The sequence below is a fragment of the Strix aluco genome, chromosome 2, assembly GCF_031877795.1.
Source record: "Strix aluco isolate bStrAlu1 chromosome 2, bStrAlu1.hap1, whole genome shotgun sequence".
In the NCBI taxonomy this organism is placed as follows: Eukaryota; Metazoa; Chordata; class Aves; order Strigiformes; family Strigidae; genus Strix; species Strix aluco.
Window position 1 is genome coordinate 128,570,099 of NC_133932.1, and position 22,721 is coordinate 128,592,819.

The window sequence follows — 22,721 nt, forward strand, 5'->3', positions numbered from 1 at the left end:
GGCGGCTGCAGGTGGCACCTGCTGTGGGGAGGAGCGGGACAGCCCGCGGGGGGCAGGAGCAGGGGGGCACATCCCGCCGGGGGGCGGACAGCTCGGGCTGCCCTTGGCAGGGGCATCGCGCCTCGCCTCGCCTTGCCCGGTGCCGTCGCCCTGCAGCCAAGGGAAGGGGCGAGGGCTGGAGAGGGCAACCTGTCCTTCCAGTGGCAAACAGGCAAACAGTCCCTCCTTTCTGCTTGATACCGCTGTCTGTGTGTGTGTGCGGGGGGCGGGGGGGGCGCGAAAGGGTAGTCGCTGCTCTCACATCCCCCTCTCTCCCCTTGCCAGGGAGCAGCAGGCAGAGCCCAGGGCTGGCAGGCTGCTTGGTTTCCTAGAGGGATCTATGCCACTTGGTGGCACTAAAAAGTTGCGCTGAAGCCCGGCGCTCTCCCGGTGCGCAGGGCCCCCTCGCCCCCCAAGCCCGGACCCGCAGGTGCGGCAGCGGAACGCCCGGGCCACCTTGCAGCGCGGCCCCGGGGGGACGGGGAAACTTTGGCGGAGCCGGTTGGCAAAAGGCTGCCGGGACCGCAGGGGTGAACTCTTCCCCGCGACTCAGTTTTAAAAAGACCCTCCCGAAGCAGCTACCGCTTTTTTTTTTTTTTTTTTTTTCCCCCTTTTCCTCTTTTTGTTCGGATGGTGCTGTTCTGAACCGATCGTCGCTTTGTTACTTGCTGGAGGGTAGTGCGGAAGGGAGGTGTCGGTTTATAGGGGGACTTTGCAACCTTCAGAGCATCTGGAGAGATTTCCTCGCAGGGCGGAATGCAGGGTTAGCCCCTTATGTGCATATGTGAGGAGGAGCGGAGGTGTTTAAGCAGGTGGGTCAAGCTGCAGCAAGTATTTAGGAAGACCAAGGCTGTGGTGGCAGAGAGCACAGACCCATCTGTTGTTTCATCTTTGTTTGTTTATTCCTCCTCCTCACGCCTTCCCTCCCCCCCCCCCCCCCCCCCCCCTTAAATCCAGGGACCATTCACGCGTCTTGCAAATGAGACTTGGGCGATGCTGAGAGAACGGCGTGTTGCATGGCGTGTGTGTATGTGCATGCATTTGCGGGGGTAGGATACTCGGTCCTCAGCATTTGCCTGTGATCAGAAGAAAACAGGATGTGCCCATAGCTGGAGGAGTGACAATGCTAGCCGAGCGGGGCTCACCTGCTGGTGATCTTTGCAGAGGCATTTGAGGATTATTCAGCTCTGGAAGGTCGGTGCGAGGAATGCTATCTCTGCCGTGGTTGAAAATAAGAGGTGCCAACTCCTACCCATCTTGATTATTGCCACCGAAAGGACCGCTTTACCGCCACTGTAGGAAGAGGCAATTGCTACCACTGACAAGGTAATGCTGTGGGGTGGGAGAGGGGATTTATGTGCCCTGGGTTGCAGACAGAAACCCTGTGGATGCAGGAGGAACTCTTTTCCCTCCCCCCCTCCCTCCCTCCTGCTTTTGCTCTGTGCCCTGGTTGCCGGAGGACAAGCACAGCTCCTGGGGGGCCAGCAAGCCAACCAGTGGGGCGCACCTCCAGGGGCTGCTGGGGCATCAGCAGGTCAGGGCGCTGGAGGACAGCAGGCACTGATCCCTCCCCAGGAGCAGGATATGTGTGGGTCTGGGGGGGACTGGGGTACTGCAATACTCAGGCTTGGTGGTGTGTGTGATATCGCCCTTCCGTTCACCAGTGGGGATTTGTCTTGCCAGGAAGGGATAATGGAAACGGGGATGTATCTGTTTTCCAGAGACAGCCAGGCTTAGCTCAGCCATAGACTTTTCTGTGTGACCTTGGGACAAATCACTTTGGCTCTGCTCGGTGAGTCCCGTCTGTTCCTTATTTAATAATTGGAGCTAATGTCTCTGCGTGCAAAAATGATTCATTAGGGGTTGAGAGGACAGCGATACCACTAGACGAGCAGGGAGACAGAGACCTAAGAACCAGTGTGTATGCACACATATACGTCTGTATGCACAGCCACTTAGTTGTAGCAGGGCAGGTAGCTATGCTGGGAGTTAACCTTGTCCAATAGTTTCCTCTATGTATTTCATTTATTTGTAAAAAATGTGGTCCTGCATGACAAATGTGTCCATCATGGCAATTTTTACCACTGGCTGATTTTTAAGGTTGGGGTTTTTTTTCCCTTCCTTAAACCTGCCCGGGAGGGGAACGCTGGCGGCGGGCGGTGCTCAGCACCAGGGACAGCGCCCGCTCCCGCTGCCCGCTCCCGCTGCCCTCTCCCGCTTCCCGCTGCCCGCTCCCGCTCCCGCTGCCCGCTGCCCGCTCCTGCTGCCCTGTGCCTCTCCCGCTGGCCGCTCCCGCTGCCTGCTGCCCGCTCCCGCTGCCCTCTGCCTCTCCCGCTGCCCGCTCCCGCTGCCCGCTCCTGCTGCCCGCTGCCGGCTCCTGCTGCCCGCTCCCGCTCCAAGCTGCCCGCTCCCGCTGCCCGCTGCCTTCTCCCGCTGCCCGTTCCCGCTGCCCGCAGGCAGCGCTGTCCCGAACCCCGGGACCCCGCCGCCCCAGCAGCCCCACTTCCATTCGATCTCCTACCCGGGAAGGGCTTTCTGGTGGCGATGGGAGTGACTGGGTGTAGGGGGATGCCGGACTTTTCTTTCTTCTAGTCTTGAGGAAAAAGTGGGGGCATCAACTCGAAAGTGGAGTGACGAAGGTCCGCCTTGAAAACACACTGCTCTAAACAATCCTGAAAGGGAAAGATGTATAGTGGAGTTGACCGTCAGGCTCTTTTCATTCTCTATGACTTTTTTTATTACTGTATTCCTAAACGTTTCTATCACATACTAATATTTTGCGCATTCTCAAATACTTTAACTACATGCTAATATTTATGCTACATTATCAGGGATACCAGGGTTAGTCATTATTTTAAACGATCAGAGAGTATTTTTGGGGTCTTTATATAGGTTCTTTGTAATTTCATTTACCAACATGTGTATGGCTTTTTTGGTATAGGGGTAGTACTGGAATGCGACTGTAACACCACTCTTGTTGCGACTTGCTAGAAGATGGTTTTTGGAATTGTTACCGCTTTTTCTTGGTCACCTCCTCCAGATCATACAGTTCTGTCACTTAATAAAATGTCTAGGATTACAGCTGAAATCACACCAGAGCTATTAGTTCCTGCATCATATGGTATAACAGGTTTTTGGTAACAGCAGCAATAAATAGTATATTCCGTGGAACTGCGGAGATCATTGCAAGTTTTGCTTGGAAGTTAAGCACCTACATATTAAAACCAAAATTGTTTCATCAACCAGAAAGCCTGTCTGTGTGGGCATAACATGCGGAAGAACTTCCTGGGATTGCTAAGGATCTTGCTGATAATTATACCATTCTATGTTTATTATCTATGAAGGCATGAGATCAGCATATTAGTCTGCTATTTTCAGTGCCTGTTCTGGCCAAAAGACTAAAATTCTTCTGTGCTTCTTAGTTTCCTCCTATTTCTAAGTGGAATTATAGAAAACTGTTTCACAGTCTCTCCTGTTGTATAAGGCTGTTTCCTTTGTCAAAGGGCTTGATCCAAAGCTTGCTGGAATTCACAGAGCCGATAATGTAATGACTAATGGTTGTTTGATCTTTTTAAATCTTTTGGGGATTTTTTTGGTGAATAGAAAATTTAAAGGGCAGTAGAAATCTCAAAACAGAACAGTGTGCTCATGTTCATGTTTTCCAACTAAAGACCATTTGAGTGCATCAGATTTTGTATGACCAAAGTGAATTACCGCTGAGGAGTGGGTGTGTGGGACCTCCTGCAAACTGAGCCTCTCTGTAACATTGGGAGATAGATTGCCAGAATAACTTGAACCCAATATTTAGCATTTGCAATGCCACTAGCCAGCAGATCTGAGCAAAGACATTCTGAAGGTACAGTTTTTCCTCACATTGTTCCCCACTGAGATAAGCCAAGAGGTCTCTCTCCCTACGTAATTGTTTTTCTAAAGGCAGTTCCATCTTTTGCTATCCAAAGATCTTCACTGTGAGATAAGTGGCCGGACTGACAGAAGTTGCTTGTTGTTAAGGGTTTGTCTTCTCTGATGATGAAATCTGGGTTAGTTCCTTGGGATATACTGATTTGATTCATATCTATATCAACCTATATTATGTCATAGCTGATGGCACCGAATTAATTGCAGTATGTACTGTAAATGAATGCCTGGAAAGCATTTAATCAGCAGGTACATGGTTGTAAGCTATGCAAACATAGCACGTAAGCAAAATTTTTCACTACAGATCAATGGATTTTGGTGTCTTAAGTTTAGGACCTTAGGACTTTTCTTAGACTGCTCTGTTTCAGAAAATCCTTTAAAGAGATGTTAAATTTTAGATAAGTCTTTACAGATATTTGACCAATAGCATTCTTCATGTGCTTAAGACTGAGCATACTCCTAAGTGTTTTCCTGGATTGGACTGTAAATTCTCACTCCACCACAGCACCAGTCTGTGGTTCAGTAATGTGGCATTTTAATTTTATTACTTAAATCTGCCTGAAGATTTAGAGACTATGAACAAACAGTCTGTAAATTTATAAAATTGTAACAAAAAAAGAACCTGAATGAAGATGTTGCTCTTTCTCTCTTTTTATTTTTTTTCCCTTATACCAAACAGGCTAAATCAAAATCTTCCCTTTGCTGAGTTTATATTCTACTTATTAGAAGCCACACAGTCAAGAGAATTCAGATTGCAAAAAAGACAGGTCCTTCACTCTAGGGTCACTAGTGGGCGCTGCTATAATAATGTAAGTCACAAGGGGAAAGGGTTTAATTCTTAAGGTTTAAACACAGTTACACCTGCGGCAGTTAGAAGCTCTTAAGAAAAGTCAGACGTGTTCCATGTATAAACGCTCAGCCACGTACATAGGGGAAAATCAGCCCATTGTGAACTGCCGTTCATAGTTTGATATTTGATCAATATTTAATTAATTAGATATTAGGGCTTTTCTTGTTTCTTTTGGTCTGTACAGACTGTAAGTATAGATGGACTTACATTTGAGGTTGAAATAAATAATTTTAAAAATTGCATTATGTTTCATGGAATATTACAGATGTTAATTTTCTACTCGGTTAAACCTCAACATGAAGTGGCTGGAACTCTGCCCTAAAGGAACAGCTGAGAATTTCTCCTGACAGAGACTGGCATAAAGTTTTTACTGCCAGGGAGAGAAGAGGTTATAGAAACATGCCAAGTGCTTCATCAGATCTGTGTCTTCTGTCATCTGGGTAGCCCTTAAATTTTTGTCTGGGGCAGGACTGAGCAAAGGACAGATAGGCAGAATTATCTTTCTGCCTTACTACTTCTGCAGTTGCTTCAAGTGGGAAGCTAGTGCACCAGAAGACTGAGACCAAAGTGTCTGTCATCTACTGTTAAAATGTGTGACTTCAGGATTAATTTATAGTTAGATCCATAGCTGAAATAAGCTAAGAAGCTTGATACACCAGTAATTAAGTGCCTGATTCCATTTTGCCTATGTTGCAGTAAATTAAGAATAACTCCCTTGATGCTGAAGGAATTGAACAGAGTGAAAAGCAAATTTGACCCTAAGTGCTGTGCATGTTGGTTTGCTTGTCCATCAATGAAAACAAGTAAATGCAGATAAATTATTAACTGAGAAACAATTCTCATTACTTTACGCATTTGTTCAAGAGTTCGCTGTCTTTGATGCTGCTGATACCTCTGTTCTCAGTCTGAAGACTATAGCATGTCAAACTCCCTTTAGGGTTATCCCTAACAATTTAAGCAGGAGTTATACTTAAGCTTATGAAATTTTGCTTAATTTTATTACTCATCCTGCTTGTAATAACAAGCTTCCTGTAGTAGGAAAGAATAGCAATCAAAATATGGAGTGACTTCTATGTGATTCTCCTGGGACAGAATAGCAGTAAAATTGTATATTTGAACAGTTCCCTTGGACATACTCTCTTCAGGAAGATGTTCTTCAGGAAATGTAATCAGTGTGTGTAGTCTATCAGTCTTTTCTCAAGCATTTTGGCCTAAATGGGATGTGTTACCTGATTACTCTCATGGCATCTTCACATGGCATAACCACCTGTATCCAGTGCTTCGAAGGATGGCAGGCACTCAGCACCAGTTGAAATACAGAAAATTCTGTTTAAACAAAAATAATCCTTTTTACTGTAACTGTAGTCAAACACTGGAACAGGTTGACCAGAAAGGTTGTGGAGTCTTCATCCTCAGAGATATTAAAAACCTAACTGGACATGAAGCTGAGAAACATGCTTTAGTTGAACTTGCTTTAAGCAGGGTGGATGGACCAGACAACTTCCTGAGGTGCCTTCCCACCTCAACCATTCTGTGATTTTCAGGTTTATAAGAGGTTTATGGGTCTGTTATACAAATAAAAAAATCTGTTGAAGTTTAGCAGACTCACTTAGCCATGTCAATATAAATTCCAGGTTGTTTCACTACATCATGAAAGCCTACAGAAAGCACTGACTTCAGTTGCTTTGGATATGAGTCCCAAACGTAATACTATAAAACATAAGCAGTGTTCTTGGTGTAATTAGTAACAGCTTTGTAATTCCCAAGTAAATTGACTTTCACTTTAGTACAGTGGAGTATGTGAAGAATGTTCATTAATTCTGGAGCAACTGCAGTCTGCATCTGGCCCCTTCTTTTCCCTTGGATGCCATGGAGTGGAAGGATTTGATTGCTTTCAGAACTTGTTTTTGGGCCATAAGAACTCCCTAGCCATGAGATCTGCTATTATTATGGAACTAGAAATATAAAGGAGACCTTCAGCTTTGTTTCATTCTTTACCCTGTAATCCCTGTAATTTTATACTGATAGATATAACTATAGACAGAGAAGAACAAACAGCTGTTCTTTGGAGTGAAGAAGATAAAAATGGCTTTGCTGGTCTCTTTTTCTCATATATCCTGTATGGAAATTGTTTAATCCATAGGCATAGTACCAAGAGCAGTATTACTAAACTTGACCAGAAACCTGGTTGATGTGTGTTGTAAAATGACAATGGTGGATGGGGATTGGATTTTTTTTGTGTGACACAAGCTCACCCAATCCTCTGAACTCTGTCTATTTGTACATACGCAGCTGCACAGGCAGCTAGGTTATAAAAAGGTATTTAATTGTATATCCAGTTACAGTCTGAGGCAGAGCTGGCATTTGTCTAGATATACTTGTGCTCTGTACATGTAGCTTTAATTTGAGAAGCTCAGAAAAATAAGCATCCATGGTTTTAAATAACAGAGTACTATTTCTGTTCAAATGTTAATAAGTTAGTTAAAAATTAAAGATCTTTTAAAATTGATAATGCATTAAATTATTTGGAGGTATAGGAATTTAAAAGCTGAGATATTGTACAAACATATCGCCTGTCATTCATCCTTCAGACTATAATTCGGTCAGTACTATCTTCAGAGTCATGAAACAAACAATTTGAAGACACAAGCAGTAGTGATATTCTGTAATTAGAGACTAATTAACCTGAATTGAGCAGCTGTTATTCCTTAGTGGCAAAGAGTTACAGTATTGATAAGCCAACTCTTCACAGACTAAAAAAAAAATTCTTAAAATGTTCTACAGTTGTCTGAACCTTACTTCATTACTAACACTTTCTATTACTAAAAATTAGTATTACATGAACATATTAATATTGCAATTAATATTACAAAAACATTTCTATCCAATGTTTTCTCTTTTCAAGGATTTGGATTTCATTTGGGAATACTTACTGAAACTATGGCATGATTTCCTCTGTGCAAATAGCTTATAATTTACAGATGTCTAGGTAAAATAATAATTAAACAAGTCTAACATCAAGAAGAAAAGTGTTTTTAGGTTGGCCTGTTTCATCTTCAGAAGTAGGAAGATTTTCACTGTGGCACTGTACTGATTGACCTAGCTGTGAGGGGTAAATTCAAGATAAAATTACTGCTAGATTTTCAACCTGGAAGAAACAGATGTAGATTGGTATGGCAAGGCTTTATTTTACTTTGCAACACCAGAGTACTGTTAGAGTTATTGTTAATAGATTATAAAAGATTGGTGTGTCTGAAATGTATGGAGATTTATTTTTTTTTTAACATCAAAAGATTTATGTCAATAAAACTGAGATCAGGCTCTGTCCCAGAATTTTGCACTTGTTTTGTCAATAATGAAACGGTACATGTGGTTCACTAAGTAGCTCAGCATCTTCCTAGATTTAAGAGTGTCCTTAACTTTCTGTACTATCAATGGATTCACTGGCAGGTGTCAAGCAATAGATACAGAATAGGTACAGAATATTTTCAAGTTCCCTTAACCACAACCCAATTCTTTGCTCATTCTTTTTTTTTTTTTTCTTTTTTTTTTTTTTTATCCTTCAACACTAAAGCTGAGTGCAGATTGCATTGCAGACTATTGGCAAACATATCAGATCAAATATTTTAGGCACTAATGCATCTGTATAGTCTCTGTGTTGACTTCTTTCTACCAGCGAAGTCTGTATAGTTGTCTACAGTACCAGGATTTGTTGAATTGCTTATTAGTGATTTTTGATTTAAGGATATAAAAAGATGAAAATAAGTTCACTGTTCTGATGTTTTAGAATTGTTGTTCCTGTGCTGAAAAATTCACTGCTGAAAACAAATACATAATACAACCCAAGGTACATTAGTGTGACATATGCATTTGTGATATAGAAAGTGTCTGAAAGCAAAGGGAGTTGTTTTCGAAGACACACATTAGAAATGACAACATTTTTCTTCTATGGAATTAAATACTTGTCCATTTTTTGTGGTTTTGAAAACATTTCCAAAAAGAATTTTTAAACAAAAGTGTCAAAATGAAAGACACTGGTTTATACCAGCAGAAGTACAAGCCCAAGATTGTGAAACACTGAAGTAAAATAAAGTTTTCCAGCTCAAAAATTATGGAAATTAGTGTATATAGAAGAAAATGTATTACAGTCATTGACAACAGTAGGAATAGATGCAATTTTAGAACAGATTACAAAGCTGATTTTATGACTAATTTTAAAGTTCTTTCTCTTATTTATTCATTTTTGAAGGTTATGAGGATTATGATCACATGTGCAGCTCTGCATAGCTGTCCACTCGGAGATGATGGTGACTCCTTAGAGAATACACGCAAACTCCTGGTTAACCATCAGCATAGCACTCCTTTTATCCAAAAGATTTGATAACTGCTTTTCACCAGCTCTCCAATTTTGTTACATCATGTTGTGTCTACCAGCCTAAACCATTTCCTAAAATGGTCCTTTTGCTGTTCCTTGCAATCCTATTATTGAAAGAAGATGTCTGTGGGAACTTTGGGCTTTTGGTTTCAGCACAGGCCAATGAAAGGAGGGTGGTTGCACACATGCCTGGTGATATTATCATTGGAGCTCTATTCTCTGTCCATCATCAACCAACTGTTGACAAGGTTCATGAGAGGAAATGTGGAGAGGTAAGAGAGCAGTATGGCATTCAGAGAGTGGAGGCAATGCTACATACCCTTGACAGAATTAATTTGGACCCCACACTGTTGCCAAATATAACACTAGGATGTGAAATAAGGGACTCCTGCTGGCATTCTGCTGTGGCTCTGGAGCAGAGCATTGAGTTTATAAGGGACTCTCTAATTTCATCAGAAGAAGAAGAAGGGATGGTGCGATGTGTGGATGGATCATCATCGTCTTTCCGCTCCAAGAAACCCATTGTTGGTGTTATTGGACCTGGCTCTAGCTCAGTTGCTATCCAGGTCCAGAACTTGTTGCAGCTTTTCAATATACCTCAGATTGCTTATTCTGCCACAAGCATGGACCTAAGTGACAAAACTCTGTTCAAGTATTTTATGAGAGTTGTGCCATCTGATGCACAGCAAGCACGGGCTATGGTGGACATTGTCAAGCGCTATAACTGGACCTATGTTTCTGCTGTACATACTGAAGGTAAGAAGTTATTTTTTTCCATATAAGGATGCCTTCGAAGTACTTTGTTGAGGTCTAATAGATAGATGATAATAGTTTGATGTTGTTGGGATTTTGCTAGTCATTTGTCAACAGTATAGACTTTTACTTTACTTAATAATATCTTCACATTCTCTATGGGGCTGAAGTAGCATCATGTTGATAATGGCTGAAAACAAAGTTTGAAATACAGAACTCTGTGTGCTCTAGGGCAACTTGTTGTTAAAAGTGTTTAGTCTGGAGTCTCCAAAGTGACCTTAATTTAATTTAGTCAGCATTAATTTATTTTTCTTTATCTACCAATCAGTGTATTTATGTAGAATAACCATTTTGACTATATTAGTATCAATGGGTAAGGAGATAAGGGAAAGCGTCTGGTCTTCCTAGTGCAGAAGGGAACTAAATCATCATTTGAAACTGTAGCTGAGTAAGAATGTGTTCCTGCTTAATATCTGAGCCACAGACGCATGGCTACTAGAAAACATGTAATTCTGGCTAATATTTGAATGCAAGTTGTCCCAGATCCTTGACACCAGAACTGTACCTACTTCTTGCTCTGTGTCTGTCCATTGGTTTCAAGAGTGAACAAGAGAAGTCTATTCTAATCTTCTTCACACATTTATACTCCATCAGGTGTCCAAAAAAATCTATGTGCTAAATTGCTTTCTTCTTTTTATTAATTTGAGTTATAGCTTAACCTTTTTACCCAGTGTTCAAAAGAATATATAATTAAAAGAAAATGTTATGGAAAAGCTTAAATGATTTCGTTATTCCTTGTATTGACAGAGTTGAGTGGGTTCATCTTGCTACAAATGACTAAAATTTCATACTGCCTTAAGAGCGGGTTTCACCAGCCTTTGTCTAATGACACCACCATTTAATGAGTTTTCTGGAATTAGGTTCTGTGGCGAATGTAAGGGTTTTACCGGGTCGCCTCTGTTCAAACAGACAAATGCTGAATGGAAGGCTCAGAATATGATCTGGGAATGAAAAATTTTATTAAGAGATTGAGTAGTGGTGGCGACATTGCTGAACAGCAGCAGATGCTGCTAGCTTTATTACAACCAATAGAAAGCAGATTGTCCTTCCCACACACTGAGTATGCTTCTCTGGCAGACTTTATACTATTCAAAGACCTTTTAGGGGAGATGCTGGACCAATGCTAGTATGTAGAGATCTTTTTCCTCCTACAGATATGTAGACAGCTCGTGCTGCAGTATTAAAAAAAAAAATGTTAGAACTTGCATGCAGATTGTTGCAATCATATTTCCATCATGATAATAAAATCTGGTAAATAACTGCAGGCTCTTTTGTATGGGGACTCATGAATATATTACAGTGTATATAACAGTGTATAAATCACTCTATGTTACATCATGGAGTGAAGGTATTCTGTGCCAGCTGATGCCTTTGGCATCGCTTGGTGTGCAGCCTTCGCTTCACAAATATGTATGAATAACACCATAGTCAAAAATAATGCCACCGATGCATCACAATTAGCATAAGATTTTATATCCTGTCTACTTTTGATGACTCGTCTAATTTTTGCTACGAACAACTTTTACACCTCTGGTTATTGAGAGGGGATGCTTATATATTCAGTGTGGGAATTGTCAAGCTTATATCAAGGTCTGATTCTGCACAGAGTGAGAATACTTACTTTTACCACTTCCCATGGACACTCTTGTTTGGAGCAGATGGTAACATATGGCGTGTTAATCTTATGGCAGAGGAACTTTGCACTGTGCATTGGAAAGAAGGGAATAGGGACACAAGGGTTGAAACTGGATGTAGCTGCTATGGGCAAGACAAGAGTAGTAAATGATGGAGAAGCTGAGTGTGAAGAAGGAGAAATTATGAATGATATATCTAGTATAACATGTGCCTACTTCTGCCCGTATTAAGGTGGGGAAGATAGGCGGTACATTGTTAATACCTGAGGCATCATATCATTCATGCATATTTACAGCAATATAACTCTGGACTTCAGTGAACGAACATTAAACATAAGTTGCGGGAACATGATGATCCTATGATCTATTTTCATAGTCTGGGTATGATGATGAATATGTTCTCCAGTTAAATAACACCACATAAATGTTTTCTAACAATAAAACATATGGTATTTATAATGAAGTAGAAAAATACAAACTGGTCAAGGTATTTCTTTGAAATGTGACAATGTTTGATGTTCTGGGCACTTTCCAAAAATTATGGCAGATGTTACCTGTTCCAGTAACAGAAAGATTTTTAAAAAACACAAAAAAAATCCTATAGATGAATGTTAAAGAAAAGGAATTGAGTAAATAAGTAAAAGAGATATTATTTATTTAAATTATTTTTATTTTGTAATTATTTTTCATTTTAATATAGTGTATGTTTACTTGTGAACATTCTGAATATGACCCTCTACTCAGTGTCCTACATTCATAGGTATTATTTAAAAATTAAAAAAAAAAAAAATGTTGAATCCCACTCCTTGCAATTTTTATCAACTTAGGATCTTGCCCACCCATTAAGAGTGGTCCTTCTTTCAGCACCTCCAGTAATTCTGGTCATCTGCATTCATTATCTTTAGCTAACCTTCATGCATTAGCCAGACTCTTCTGAAATACGATCTCTGGATTCTGGGAAGAATTTCCAAGGAGAGGGAGGGTCCTCTCTTTCAAAACTGGATGGGAAGAAAAGAAGAGGTAAAAAAGCTTGTTTGTTTCATGGCTTTGGTAGTTTCATTGGCAGATAAAGTTACAGGTCTCTTTTTGGTCTAGTATAAAAAAAAGCCTGGCATTAGGTCAGTAGAGCCTTGTTTGAATTGTTCCTTCTGCACTTACTAATATTTTGTGTCTGCAGGAGATTAATATTTTGGAAGGTTGACCTGAAGTTGTTTTGTTAAATCCTTATTCAAGACTTCCAGATTTAAAATACACAAAAATCCTGAAAGGTTATCGTAAGCTTTGCTCTTTTGACATTTAGCATCATGATATAATCTAGGTGATGCATCCAGGTGCACAAATAACCACTAAGAGGAAATAATTTCCTAACAGTGGGGAGGTAGCAAGAACTTTTGTGAGTGGACCTCTTGTAATTTTAAGGAGGAAATTTCTGCAACACAATTAATAGGAAATATGAGTAACAAATGAAGGATATTTCTCATAAAGCAATAGTCATCTCCACTTACTGTAGTGTATTTTACACATGCCAATCAGAAATATTGGCAATTCTTAGCTAGTCTTAGATTGCAACTCCCCTTGCTCAGCTCTGTCAGGAATGATATGTGCCACTGGCATCTTTATCTTTCTCCACTCTTCAACTCTTTCCTTGCATTTAATGATTTGCGGGTCTCTACTCTGAAACAATCTGGATTTAAAATAAATCTTTTTCACCCACCATCAGGGCACTTTTTAAAAAAGCCTCATTAGTTCTGGAATCCAGGTCATACTGTGGCCCCACAAAGAGACATGTTAACACTGCATGGCGGGGAGGTAGGAGTTAGCAGGCAAAGAGGGAAAATGTGATGAGAAACTCCTTGTAGTGTGGACCTAACACTTAAAGCCTGAAGCAAGTGCCTTCAACTTTATGGGTTGCTACAACAGGCATGAAGGGTGTGCTGAAGATCATTTTATTTGAAGTTTGCATATTCATCTAATTCTTTCAGATGTCCTTATGGATGCTTTTTCTCCACCACTGCGATAGGAGCATAGCTTAAACAAACTTTACTTAAATTTAAACCAACTTTCACTTCTTAAACTAACTCTGTAGAGAGACAGCAGTCAATAATGCAGCCAAGAACTCAGTCTATGCTTCTCTCTGAGGCAAAGTAGCTCAGCAGAGAGAAGCCCCCTGGTTTAATCCCACAATTTCTCAGAGCACATTAAGGATCTTTTTTAGCTCATGTAACAATTGTCCAACCCCAGGAAAACTAATGCATGTAGAAGGGTGTAGAGAGGAAAATTTGTGCTTGTATCTGGATTTTGGGTGCTGGTGGTTGGCATGCAAATGGGCCATGCAGCTCAAGCACCCCTGGCATTTTGTCTCAGCCTTTTCTTGCTTAACCACTTGGCACCACAACTAATTGGAAATGGTTGAGGAAACCAGGGAGAAGCTGGATATCTGCCACAAGAGACAAAGAACTGTCTGTTTACCTCATTTCCCATATGAAAGCATTCCCTGGTTTTTTTGAAAGATCAGAGAAAAATATATACAATTTTCTCTTCTCCCATAATTTCAGTTTGAAGCCCTCATTGAAAGCCCATTTGAAGTCAATACTCCCCTGTTGACTAGACTGACATTTGGATCAGGCCTTCTTAGTCAGAAACAAGGTCAATCCCTGAGTGTCTGTGCTTAAAATTTGCCTGGAGCCAAATGAATTAATAATTTGAAAGGCAATTTTCATTGCCATTGGAAACCATTTATTGTGCCACTCTGAATGGAGTGAAGAGGTGATGTACACTGGAAAAATAGAACTGCACAGGGGTACTATTGAAATACAATAGTCCAAATTTATTGGGGGTGGCAAGGGATAAATTTTGCTCCATTATGTAAAAGGTGTGATTTACTTCTGAACACAGGCTTAAGAAAGAAGCCACTTTGTTAACATTTTCTTTAGACAGCTTTGTAGGTAAAAAATGGATCAAACTCAACCTCAAAGTCCTCTCTGTTTAATATCACTTTCCTCCATTTAAATTTATCATAAGTGCATATGAAGAGGTGGTTCACGTTAATTTTCTTAGCACTCAGGCAAGCATAACAAAAGCAGAACTTTTTTCCTGCAGATAAGGGTTATTTCACACATTTACTTTCATATTTGTTCAAATGTGCCTGGTTACAAGCCTATTTTTTGCCTACATCCTTTGCTACAAAGTGAAGAGCAAAATGAAAATTAGTCATAATCTGTGAGAACAGGATGAAGAAATGAACGAAAAAACTGCAACAAGTTGACCTTAAACCTGCTGCTTGGAACAAATTGTACTTATATGACATTGTGGAGATTGTCTTTCAGACTCTAGATTTCTCCTTTAGATACAAAAACTATATCATCAAACAATATAGAAATATTGTTTTCACAAAATAATATAATTGAAAATTAGATTAATTTTATTTTAAACATAGATGCTTTTTTCATGCTTTATATGCAGAAAAACCACATAGAAATAATGTACCAAGAAAGGTCATTGCTAGTCTATGAAAATATTTTCAATTTCAGACAGAATTTATTTCTAAAAATCTATTTCTGAAAATTGAAGAATGTCCTGCCTAAAGACTGGAGAATGTTCTATTTCAACAAAGTTTCATTTTTGCTCTTAGGTAAAAAAAATACTTTTGTTTTGTGGGTTTTTTTTTTTTAAGTACTTGTATTTTTTAATTATTTTTTGAGACTTTTAAACTCTTTCAAACATAAATGTTGAGATTGGGATGATCACAATTTGATATGTTCTCAATCACATTGATCATGTAGCAAAAATAAAAAATATCTCTTTTCTGAAAGAAAATATGGGAAATGAAAAACCCAGTTCCAGTCCTATCCTGTTGAGGTGTTTGCTCATTTTTATTGAATGTTGACATCTATAACAGAGGCAGCTCTTTCTTTTTCCCATTTTTTTTTCCCAATTTCAAATATTTATCCTAGCATCACAATCGTGAAAAGTGAGCAAATCTATCAATCAGCTGGAAATATTGAGATAGAAAATGGAAGTGACATCAAGTTAATATTTACTTTGTTCTGCAGTGACAGTAACCGGACAGCACTTTAACACTGCTGGCAGACTGATCAGGCCAGACATACCCATGGTGAAGTATCTTGACTGACAGAAAAATACAAAATTATGGGTATACTCTGGAGTGTAATGGGGATGAAGATTGTTAGGGGAAATACCATGAGACAACAAAGGGAAGGTGAGCAAGGAGGTGTACTATTCTAAAGTTTTTTAAAAGTCACTTTGAAAAGAACGATATAGGGTAGACATAGCTAAAACCAGGACATTTGGATCTTCAAAATACTACTTTGCTTCTTTTCTTTAGGTGCTAAGTGTTTGAATGTCACTTTTGCCTTCACTTAGGCTCTATAGCTACTCAGTGGAAGTTGCAGTGTCATGAAACTTTCCTTCATTGAGAAGAAACAGTGGGAGTCCAGCATCCTCCAGCTTCATCTTAAATTTGTCTTTTTCCTTAGGCCTGGAAATGGCACAGTTCTTGTCCCCATCCCCAGGGTGCAAATCTCCAGTCAAGGAGGGATCTGTCAAATTGATGAGATATGGAAATCTTTCAGGAAACAAGGTTTCACTGCACAGTGCCTGCTGGGTCAGATCAGTTTTATGAAAGATGGTCCTTCTAATACATACTATCAGATAACCATGGGCAGTGTCAGTGGTTCACTTTCCTGTATATCTTGTTGATATTGTCTTTGAGATGAAAGAACATGTGCTATAGACTTGACTGGAAAACAGATGTTCCACAGAATTAAAAAAAAAAAAAAAAAAAAAAGGTCCCGAAGTACTTTTTACTCCAACTCAGAATTGACAGCCAAAATAACATTTTTTAGTGAATGAAAGCTATGATAAAATTCAGAAGTTGATCAAAATAAACTGCTTGTCTTGTGGTTATATTAAAAGAGTCGATAAAAGGCAACTTTATAAGTCAAATGGAAACCTCATTCAAAAAGGTGTCAACTTTTAAAATTTTTGCACAAGTATTAATGTTCTTTGACAGTTTTGATAAAAGGTGTTTTACTCAGGGAAGAGCTGAAAGGTTTCCCCCCATACCATTTTATTTGGCACGTCTTCTATAACAGCAATCCTGTATACAAATTGAACATTTTTGGATACATTGTTATCTCATTAATCCAATAATTAAGCAGGGGCTGATGAACCAGGTCCCATTATTCATTATTTCTGATGATTTTTGGTATTTCTGCATCTGTAGTATTACTTTTCTTTCTTATTCTTGAAACCACAGATTTTTCTTTTTCCATGCATGCTACCTAGTGACAGAAAATTTAAATAATGAATTTGTGAAGTAATTTTTCCTAGCTTTCAAAGTCAAAAGTACCGTTAGTACACTTTGGTATGAGAAAAAAAACACAAAACTTTATTTCATATTCCTTGATATAGATCCTGTTACAGACAATTGTGATGGGAGTCAGGAAGAATGGGAGACAGAAAAAAGTCACCCAACATCACTGGAAGGACTAGGATGAGAACCCACTTTCCAGAGTGCTAGTTTAAGACCCCAGTTATGAAAAGACTTTACCAGACAATAGAATTTAACTTCCTACATAAACAAGGAAAAGGAAGATGCCCTGTACTTGTCAGTATCTTTATGCATTGTAGGGAGCTTAATAGTGCAGGAGTTAAACTAATGTTGCTTCAAAATTGTAAAGTTCTTGTATAGTTAAGAGGCAGAATAGATATTTACATTGTTACATAAATGAAGGATTACTTCCTGTACTTACAAGAGCTAGCTTGTGATTTCTCTGAAAGCCAAGAAAGGCAAAAGGCCTGTGCTGGATCTTTTAAACTTTTCAGTCTTTCCTAAGGCAGTTCTGACTAGCTGATTCTTGAATCATGCAGGAGACAGTGATCTTGGAGGTGAATCAAAAATTACAGACTTTGTTTTAATTTAATGTGGAAGCCACTGGATAGAAGATAACATTGGATCAGTCTTACTAAAATCTGATTGCAGGCTCTGATGATGTGGAGGCATACCATACTGTAATGCAGAGTATTATACATAAATATATTGTATGCATATGCATTAAAGAAGTGATTGCGAAGGTTGTTAACAAAAGAGTTACCATCTACTTTGGCAACGGAATTTTGAGACAATACCGTTCATAAATCACAGCCTTGTTTTTAAATTAACATAATTTAACTCATCATTCTAAATATGTTGACTGGAAAAAAAAAAAACCAACAAAAGAAACAAACCACCAAGATTTCCTGTAATTGAGGGGTTTGATTTTTTTTTGCTTTCTGGAAGTGTCTGGCAACATTTATGGCTGACCAGATACATCATCCAGGTGTTATATGTGGAAACCTCCACATAAAATCTATTACATAGGCAAAGGGCAGACAAACAATCTATAGGGAAGGGCTATTGCTCCAAGTGCAATACGTACTAGACAAACTGGCAAGATAATAACTGAGGTCACTGGTAAACCAGCACACTGAATGAATCCCATGGCCAAAATCCAACCTAACTGTTGAGAACAGTGGGAAGATGAGGAAAATTATCTGTTCTTCAGTCTATTGTGATCTAGTCAAATGCTTCTTATTTGTCCTTAACTAGGGTTTAATTTGATTTTTTTTACCTTTTCTTCCTGAGATAGATTTCTTCTAACTTCCTAGATGATGTTACAGGCATTAGGAAGAAGATGAGTAGAGGTACTGCCAAAAGAAAGGTGCAAAATTGTAGTGAGAGGTCTAGGATCGGGATCTAGGATCTAGAAAATTACCTTACCTCTGTGCAAAGCTTTTTTGTGAACAGGATAGTTACAGCAGATGAACCAGTTGTCCAACATTGTTATTTTGGAGTGCATAAAGCTTTAGGCAAGTATATATGAACTACAGTTGCTCTAGCATGGCAGAGTCACAGAACATGTTCACCTTTCACTGATTTGAAATTACAGAAGTCTATTCTTCATATCTTAATTTTGCTATGTAAGATAGGTAATAAAATGACAACTAGTCGCTTGTAGTTATTGCTTGGGCTAAAACATATTTTTTATGAAGATACACATAGAGTGTCTTCACTTAAGGCCTTCCTGTAAAGACCAAGTTGATTTCCAGATGTTAAGTTATTCTTATGTCTTGTATAAACATTTACAGTTTTGTCAAATCCATTTTTTAAGAACATGTACCCTATTTTGTTCCATTTTAGGTGAATTGGTACTCCATTTACTTTTTCAGTTTGCAGTTAGGCAGGAAATTGTCTTCCATGGCTATCAACCAATGTAGATTGAGCCCTGGCTAAAATAAAGGCCATCAAAGTTGCATACTATTTTTAAGTCTCTTTCACCTGGAGAATCCAGACTTAGTCCAGATGTCTTCTCAAGTTCAGGTTTTAAAGTCCAGGTTCTCATTTTAAAAATCTGATTATATACTATTCAGCAATTCTACATTTATTTTGTCTTAAAACCTTGAGTATCACAGTTGTTCAATTTACAGATTTGGCATTTAGTGAAAAACAGAACATTTTTTCATTTGCAAGCAGAGCCTCAAAGGTGAAAGATAAGCTGAAATTCTTCCTCTATTTTACCGTCATCAGTTTCATCAATCTTCATACCCAAATTAATTCTCAATTACATTGGAATAGGGTGATTGGCCAAAATATCTGTTGCACTTGAAGAACCCAACATCATGTCACATCCACCTTCTGTCCATCAGGTTGCCTCAGAGATTGTCTTTGTAAGCAAGACAAGTGAGCAGTCAGGAAGCATGCTGACATGCTCCTGAGGGCATTCCCTGACTTGCAGAAAGTCTTGTAGATGGCTGTGATCTCAGAGCTGTGCTGAAGAGGTAGCAGAGATGCATCCTGACAACAAGTGAGCAGAACTATATTTAGGCATGGAAAAGGAGCAAAAGCCAGAAGTCTGGAAAGGGATCCTATGACTTTTGTTGATGGAAGATGAGCAGTGAGGTTCAGTTCCTTTCCCATTTCCATGCTGACTTTGCAGCTTAGAGGAGAAATTTATCGTAGGTTTCCAAAGAAGTCCAGGGAGGAAAATTAGTAAAGACTTGCAGGTCCTGCTCATTTGGTTTTAGGAGTAGAACGGAACTTAAGGTTCCATTTGATAGGTAAGTTTTTCCTTTTTCTTTCATATTTACTGCACAAAAATACAGAATTCAATTCCTTTTCACAATAACAGAAGCTTTCAAAAAGATTAGGATATGTGCCCAAAGTGAGAGAGTGTATATTCTCTTTTCAGTATAAGCTTCTCATGTCTTCAGTCATGGTTATATATAAAGGACTTCTTTGGGTTTTTTCCTTCCAACAGCGCTGTGGGATGTGAAGTTACCTTGCTCATTTTTATGCATATGCAAAAAGACAGGCAATTTGTCTGACCTATTTCTTTCCCTAAAGGGGAAGGCAAGCTCAAATTTAAGGGGTCTAAAAAAATGTTGAGACTGGATCAGATGCTCTCTCTCTCTGACTTGCATCTCTCCCTTGAAAGCCCACTGTACAGGTATTTAGATACTCAGCTTCTTTTCTGGCATCTCCATGCCTACTGGAAAGAAAGGGATATGTAGATGGTCTATGTCTTACTGGATATGGGGCTGAAGGTTTTGTTCATTCAAACATAATTTCTATAGAGAGATATTTATTTTCCCTCCCCCCAAATCCAAAGGTGTAAATGCCAGCATGGTTAAGTAGCTTAAAATGAAGCATCTGGTACAGCATGCATTCAGGGATCTCAACCTTATGGATTCTGTATAGAAGCCAGACTTATGCAATGACTGGGGCAGTCTAGGAATGTAGTTCCTTCTGGTAAGCTACCTAAGATTCAACCAAGTAATGTAAGCTCTATAGTTATAACAACATCCTGTTATAGAGTTTTATTGAAAAATTGAAGGTTGTTTGACCTGTAGACTTACCAGTTTCTCTTTTCCTCCACCATTCCCTATTTGGCTGTTTCTTCAGCTGTGTGACCTTTCTCCCACTCCCTCTCTGGCCTCTTGCCTGTTAACTAGAACTGTCTGAATCATCTAGGCTAACAGTCCTTTTCTTTCCCTGCTCCCAAGCTGATTTTATTACAGCTCTTTGCATTATTCATGTGTATTCAACCAACAGTTTATGCAGACAGATTCTGCTATGTGAGCTGTTCAAGACTGTCCAGGCAGGACTAGATGGTGCCTTTAGATACCACTCTGTGAGAGGAGTGACATGTAAATGGTGCTGACCCAGAAGCAAGGTGCTAAGAAGCCTCTCAGTCATGCATGACTGCTTATGTCCATGTCAGGCCAATGATGAAGCCTCTCCATCCACATGCAATGGCATGTGAGTCACACTAAGCCATGTATGAGAGGGAAGACTATTGCATCCTTAACTCTGTGCTGTGGATCTGCCTTTGCTGTTTGGTTAGCTTATGTCTGTGGGCTGGAAACATAGTGCTACCTCTTCTTCTAGCCCCATTCAACTGCTCTGGTCAGGAGTGGGGGTCAAATTAAATCGGCAGAACTAAGAACTGAGAATATTGGGTGTAGAGAGAAGGACAATGCAGTGGCTATTGGAACAGGGAGTTTGGGATGGTTTATGTGGAAGTGAGAGACCCAGTTCTGTGCTCTCCTGGACTACCCACATGGTCCTGATGAAACTGTAGAGATCATGTCAGTGCCTTATGGTAGACTGGTTCAGATACACCAAGTTTGCATGGGGCTGTATCATTACAGTATTGTGCTTCATTGATCAGTCTGTTGGGAAGCACAACATGGGAAATGACACTGCGGAGCTAAGGATCTCAGCTAGTGGCTCAACATAACCAGCTAGATCAGAGCTACACTAGGTGTGCCTGCGGCTCCTTCTGTAACCTGCTGTGGACATGCTTCCAGCCATCTGCAAGGAGGTCTGCTTAATGATTTTATAACATTATGGCATTTTGTAGGCTGCGAATTGGCACACATGTGTATCTTTGAAGCATTTGCTCCAAACACCCGTGTTTCAAATGGGTAATGGAAGTGTTGTGAGGATCAATACTTTGGAGAGTAAAGGACACTTGGACACTACTAGTAATGTAAGGCAGAGAAGCTTATGGACATGTAGTTTGTGTATATGTTCTGTTATCAACAACACACAGATTTGTACCCTTAGAGAAGATACTATGAAACATTATTGAGAAAAAGTACCTTGACTGACATACCTCCCCTGGGAAGGCAAAAAGACAGAGGACATTGGAAGCCTAGAAAACTGAAAGCTTGAAGTCTGATTCCTATTTCTCTTTTACACTCAAGCTTTTAAACGATTTTGTTTTTTCTACTCTTGAACAGTTGGTAGAGTGGGTGTTACATCCAACACCTCCGTGTGACAAATCTCAGCCTACAAAATACTGACACGTTACATTTCATTAACCATATGGGATCTAATTATGCTGCCAGCTAAAATACAGGTGTAAGTCCTCAAGGATCTATTTGTTATATGTGCATGGGCCCTATAGAACCTTACAGTATATTTGCCTACACAAATCAGCATTTGCAACATGCATGGCTTCACTGAGATGTGTACAGCCTAAGCTTTAATACACAACTGAAAAAAAAGATGAGTTGTTACTCACAAGATGGAAGGTTTTGGGAGAGAAGGGGCAGTGTCAGTATGTGTGTACTGAAAAATGAAAAAAGTTGTCAAGGTCTTCCCAGAAAGTAGCATTTCAGCGTTTTGCAGTTATGTCCATACAGAAAACGGCTCAAAGGTAGCCAGAGTCCTTAAAACAATGGAGCATTGCCATCCACTGTCTACAGACATCTGGAACAAAGCAACCCAGATTTGGCAGTGCTCTCCCTGCCCTGTCTGTCTCGCTTGGATGTCAGTTCAAAGACATGAGTGCTACATAATGCCACTTGCAGCAATTTCATCAGAGATTATTTTATCAGCTAGGCTGTGGAAGGGCGGGAGTGAACTCTGTGCAGATTGGATATGAATGCCAAAAGGTGTCTTAGCAAGAAGGGAGGAAGCAGAATATCAAAGGTCTAGGTGCAGGAGAAAGACAAGAGTACAGGATTAAAAGAAACAAAGTGCACAAATAGCAATGATGCTTAAGATGAACTGTTTCACGGATAC

The 22,721-nt window shown here is 39.8% G+C and overlaps 1 protein-coding gene across 1 annotated transcript in view; it reads left to right on the top strand.

The window, feature by feature from the left end:
• The first annotated feature begins 1,100 nt into the window (after positions 1–1,100).
• GRM5 (glutamate metabotropic receptor 5) overlaps positions 1,101–22,721 on the top strand; it is a 288,721-nt gene continuing 267,100 nt past the window's right edge. Inside the window, exons 1-2 of the mRNA XM_074816304.1 lie at positions 1,101–1,365; positions 9,057–9,938. Of these exons, the coding sequence (XP_074672405.1) occupies positions 9,260–9,938 (679 nt within the window). The 5' untranslated portion in view covers positions 1,101–1,365; positions 9,057–9,259. The remainder of the gene's footprint in view (positions 1,366–9,056; positions 9,939–22,721) is intronic.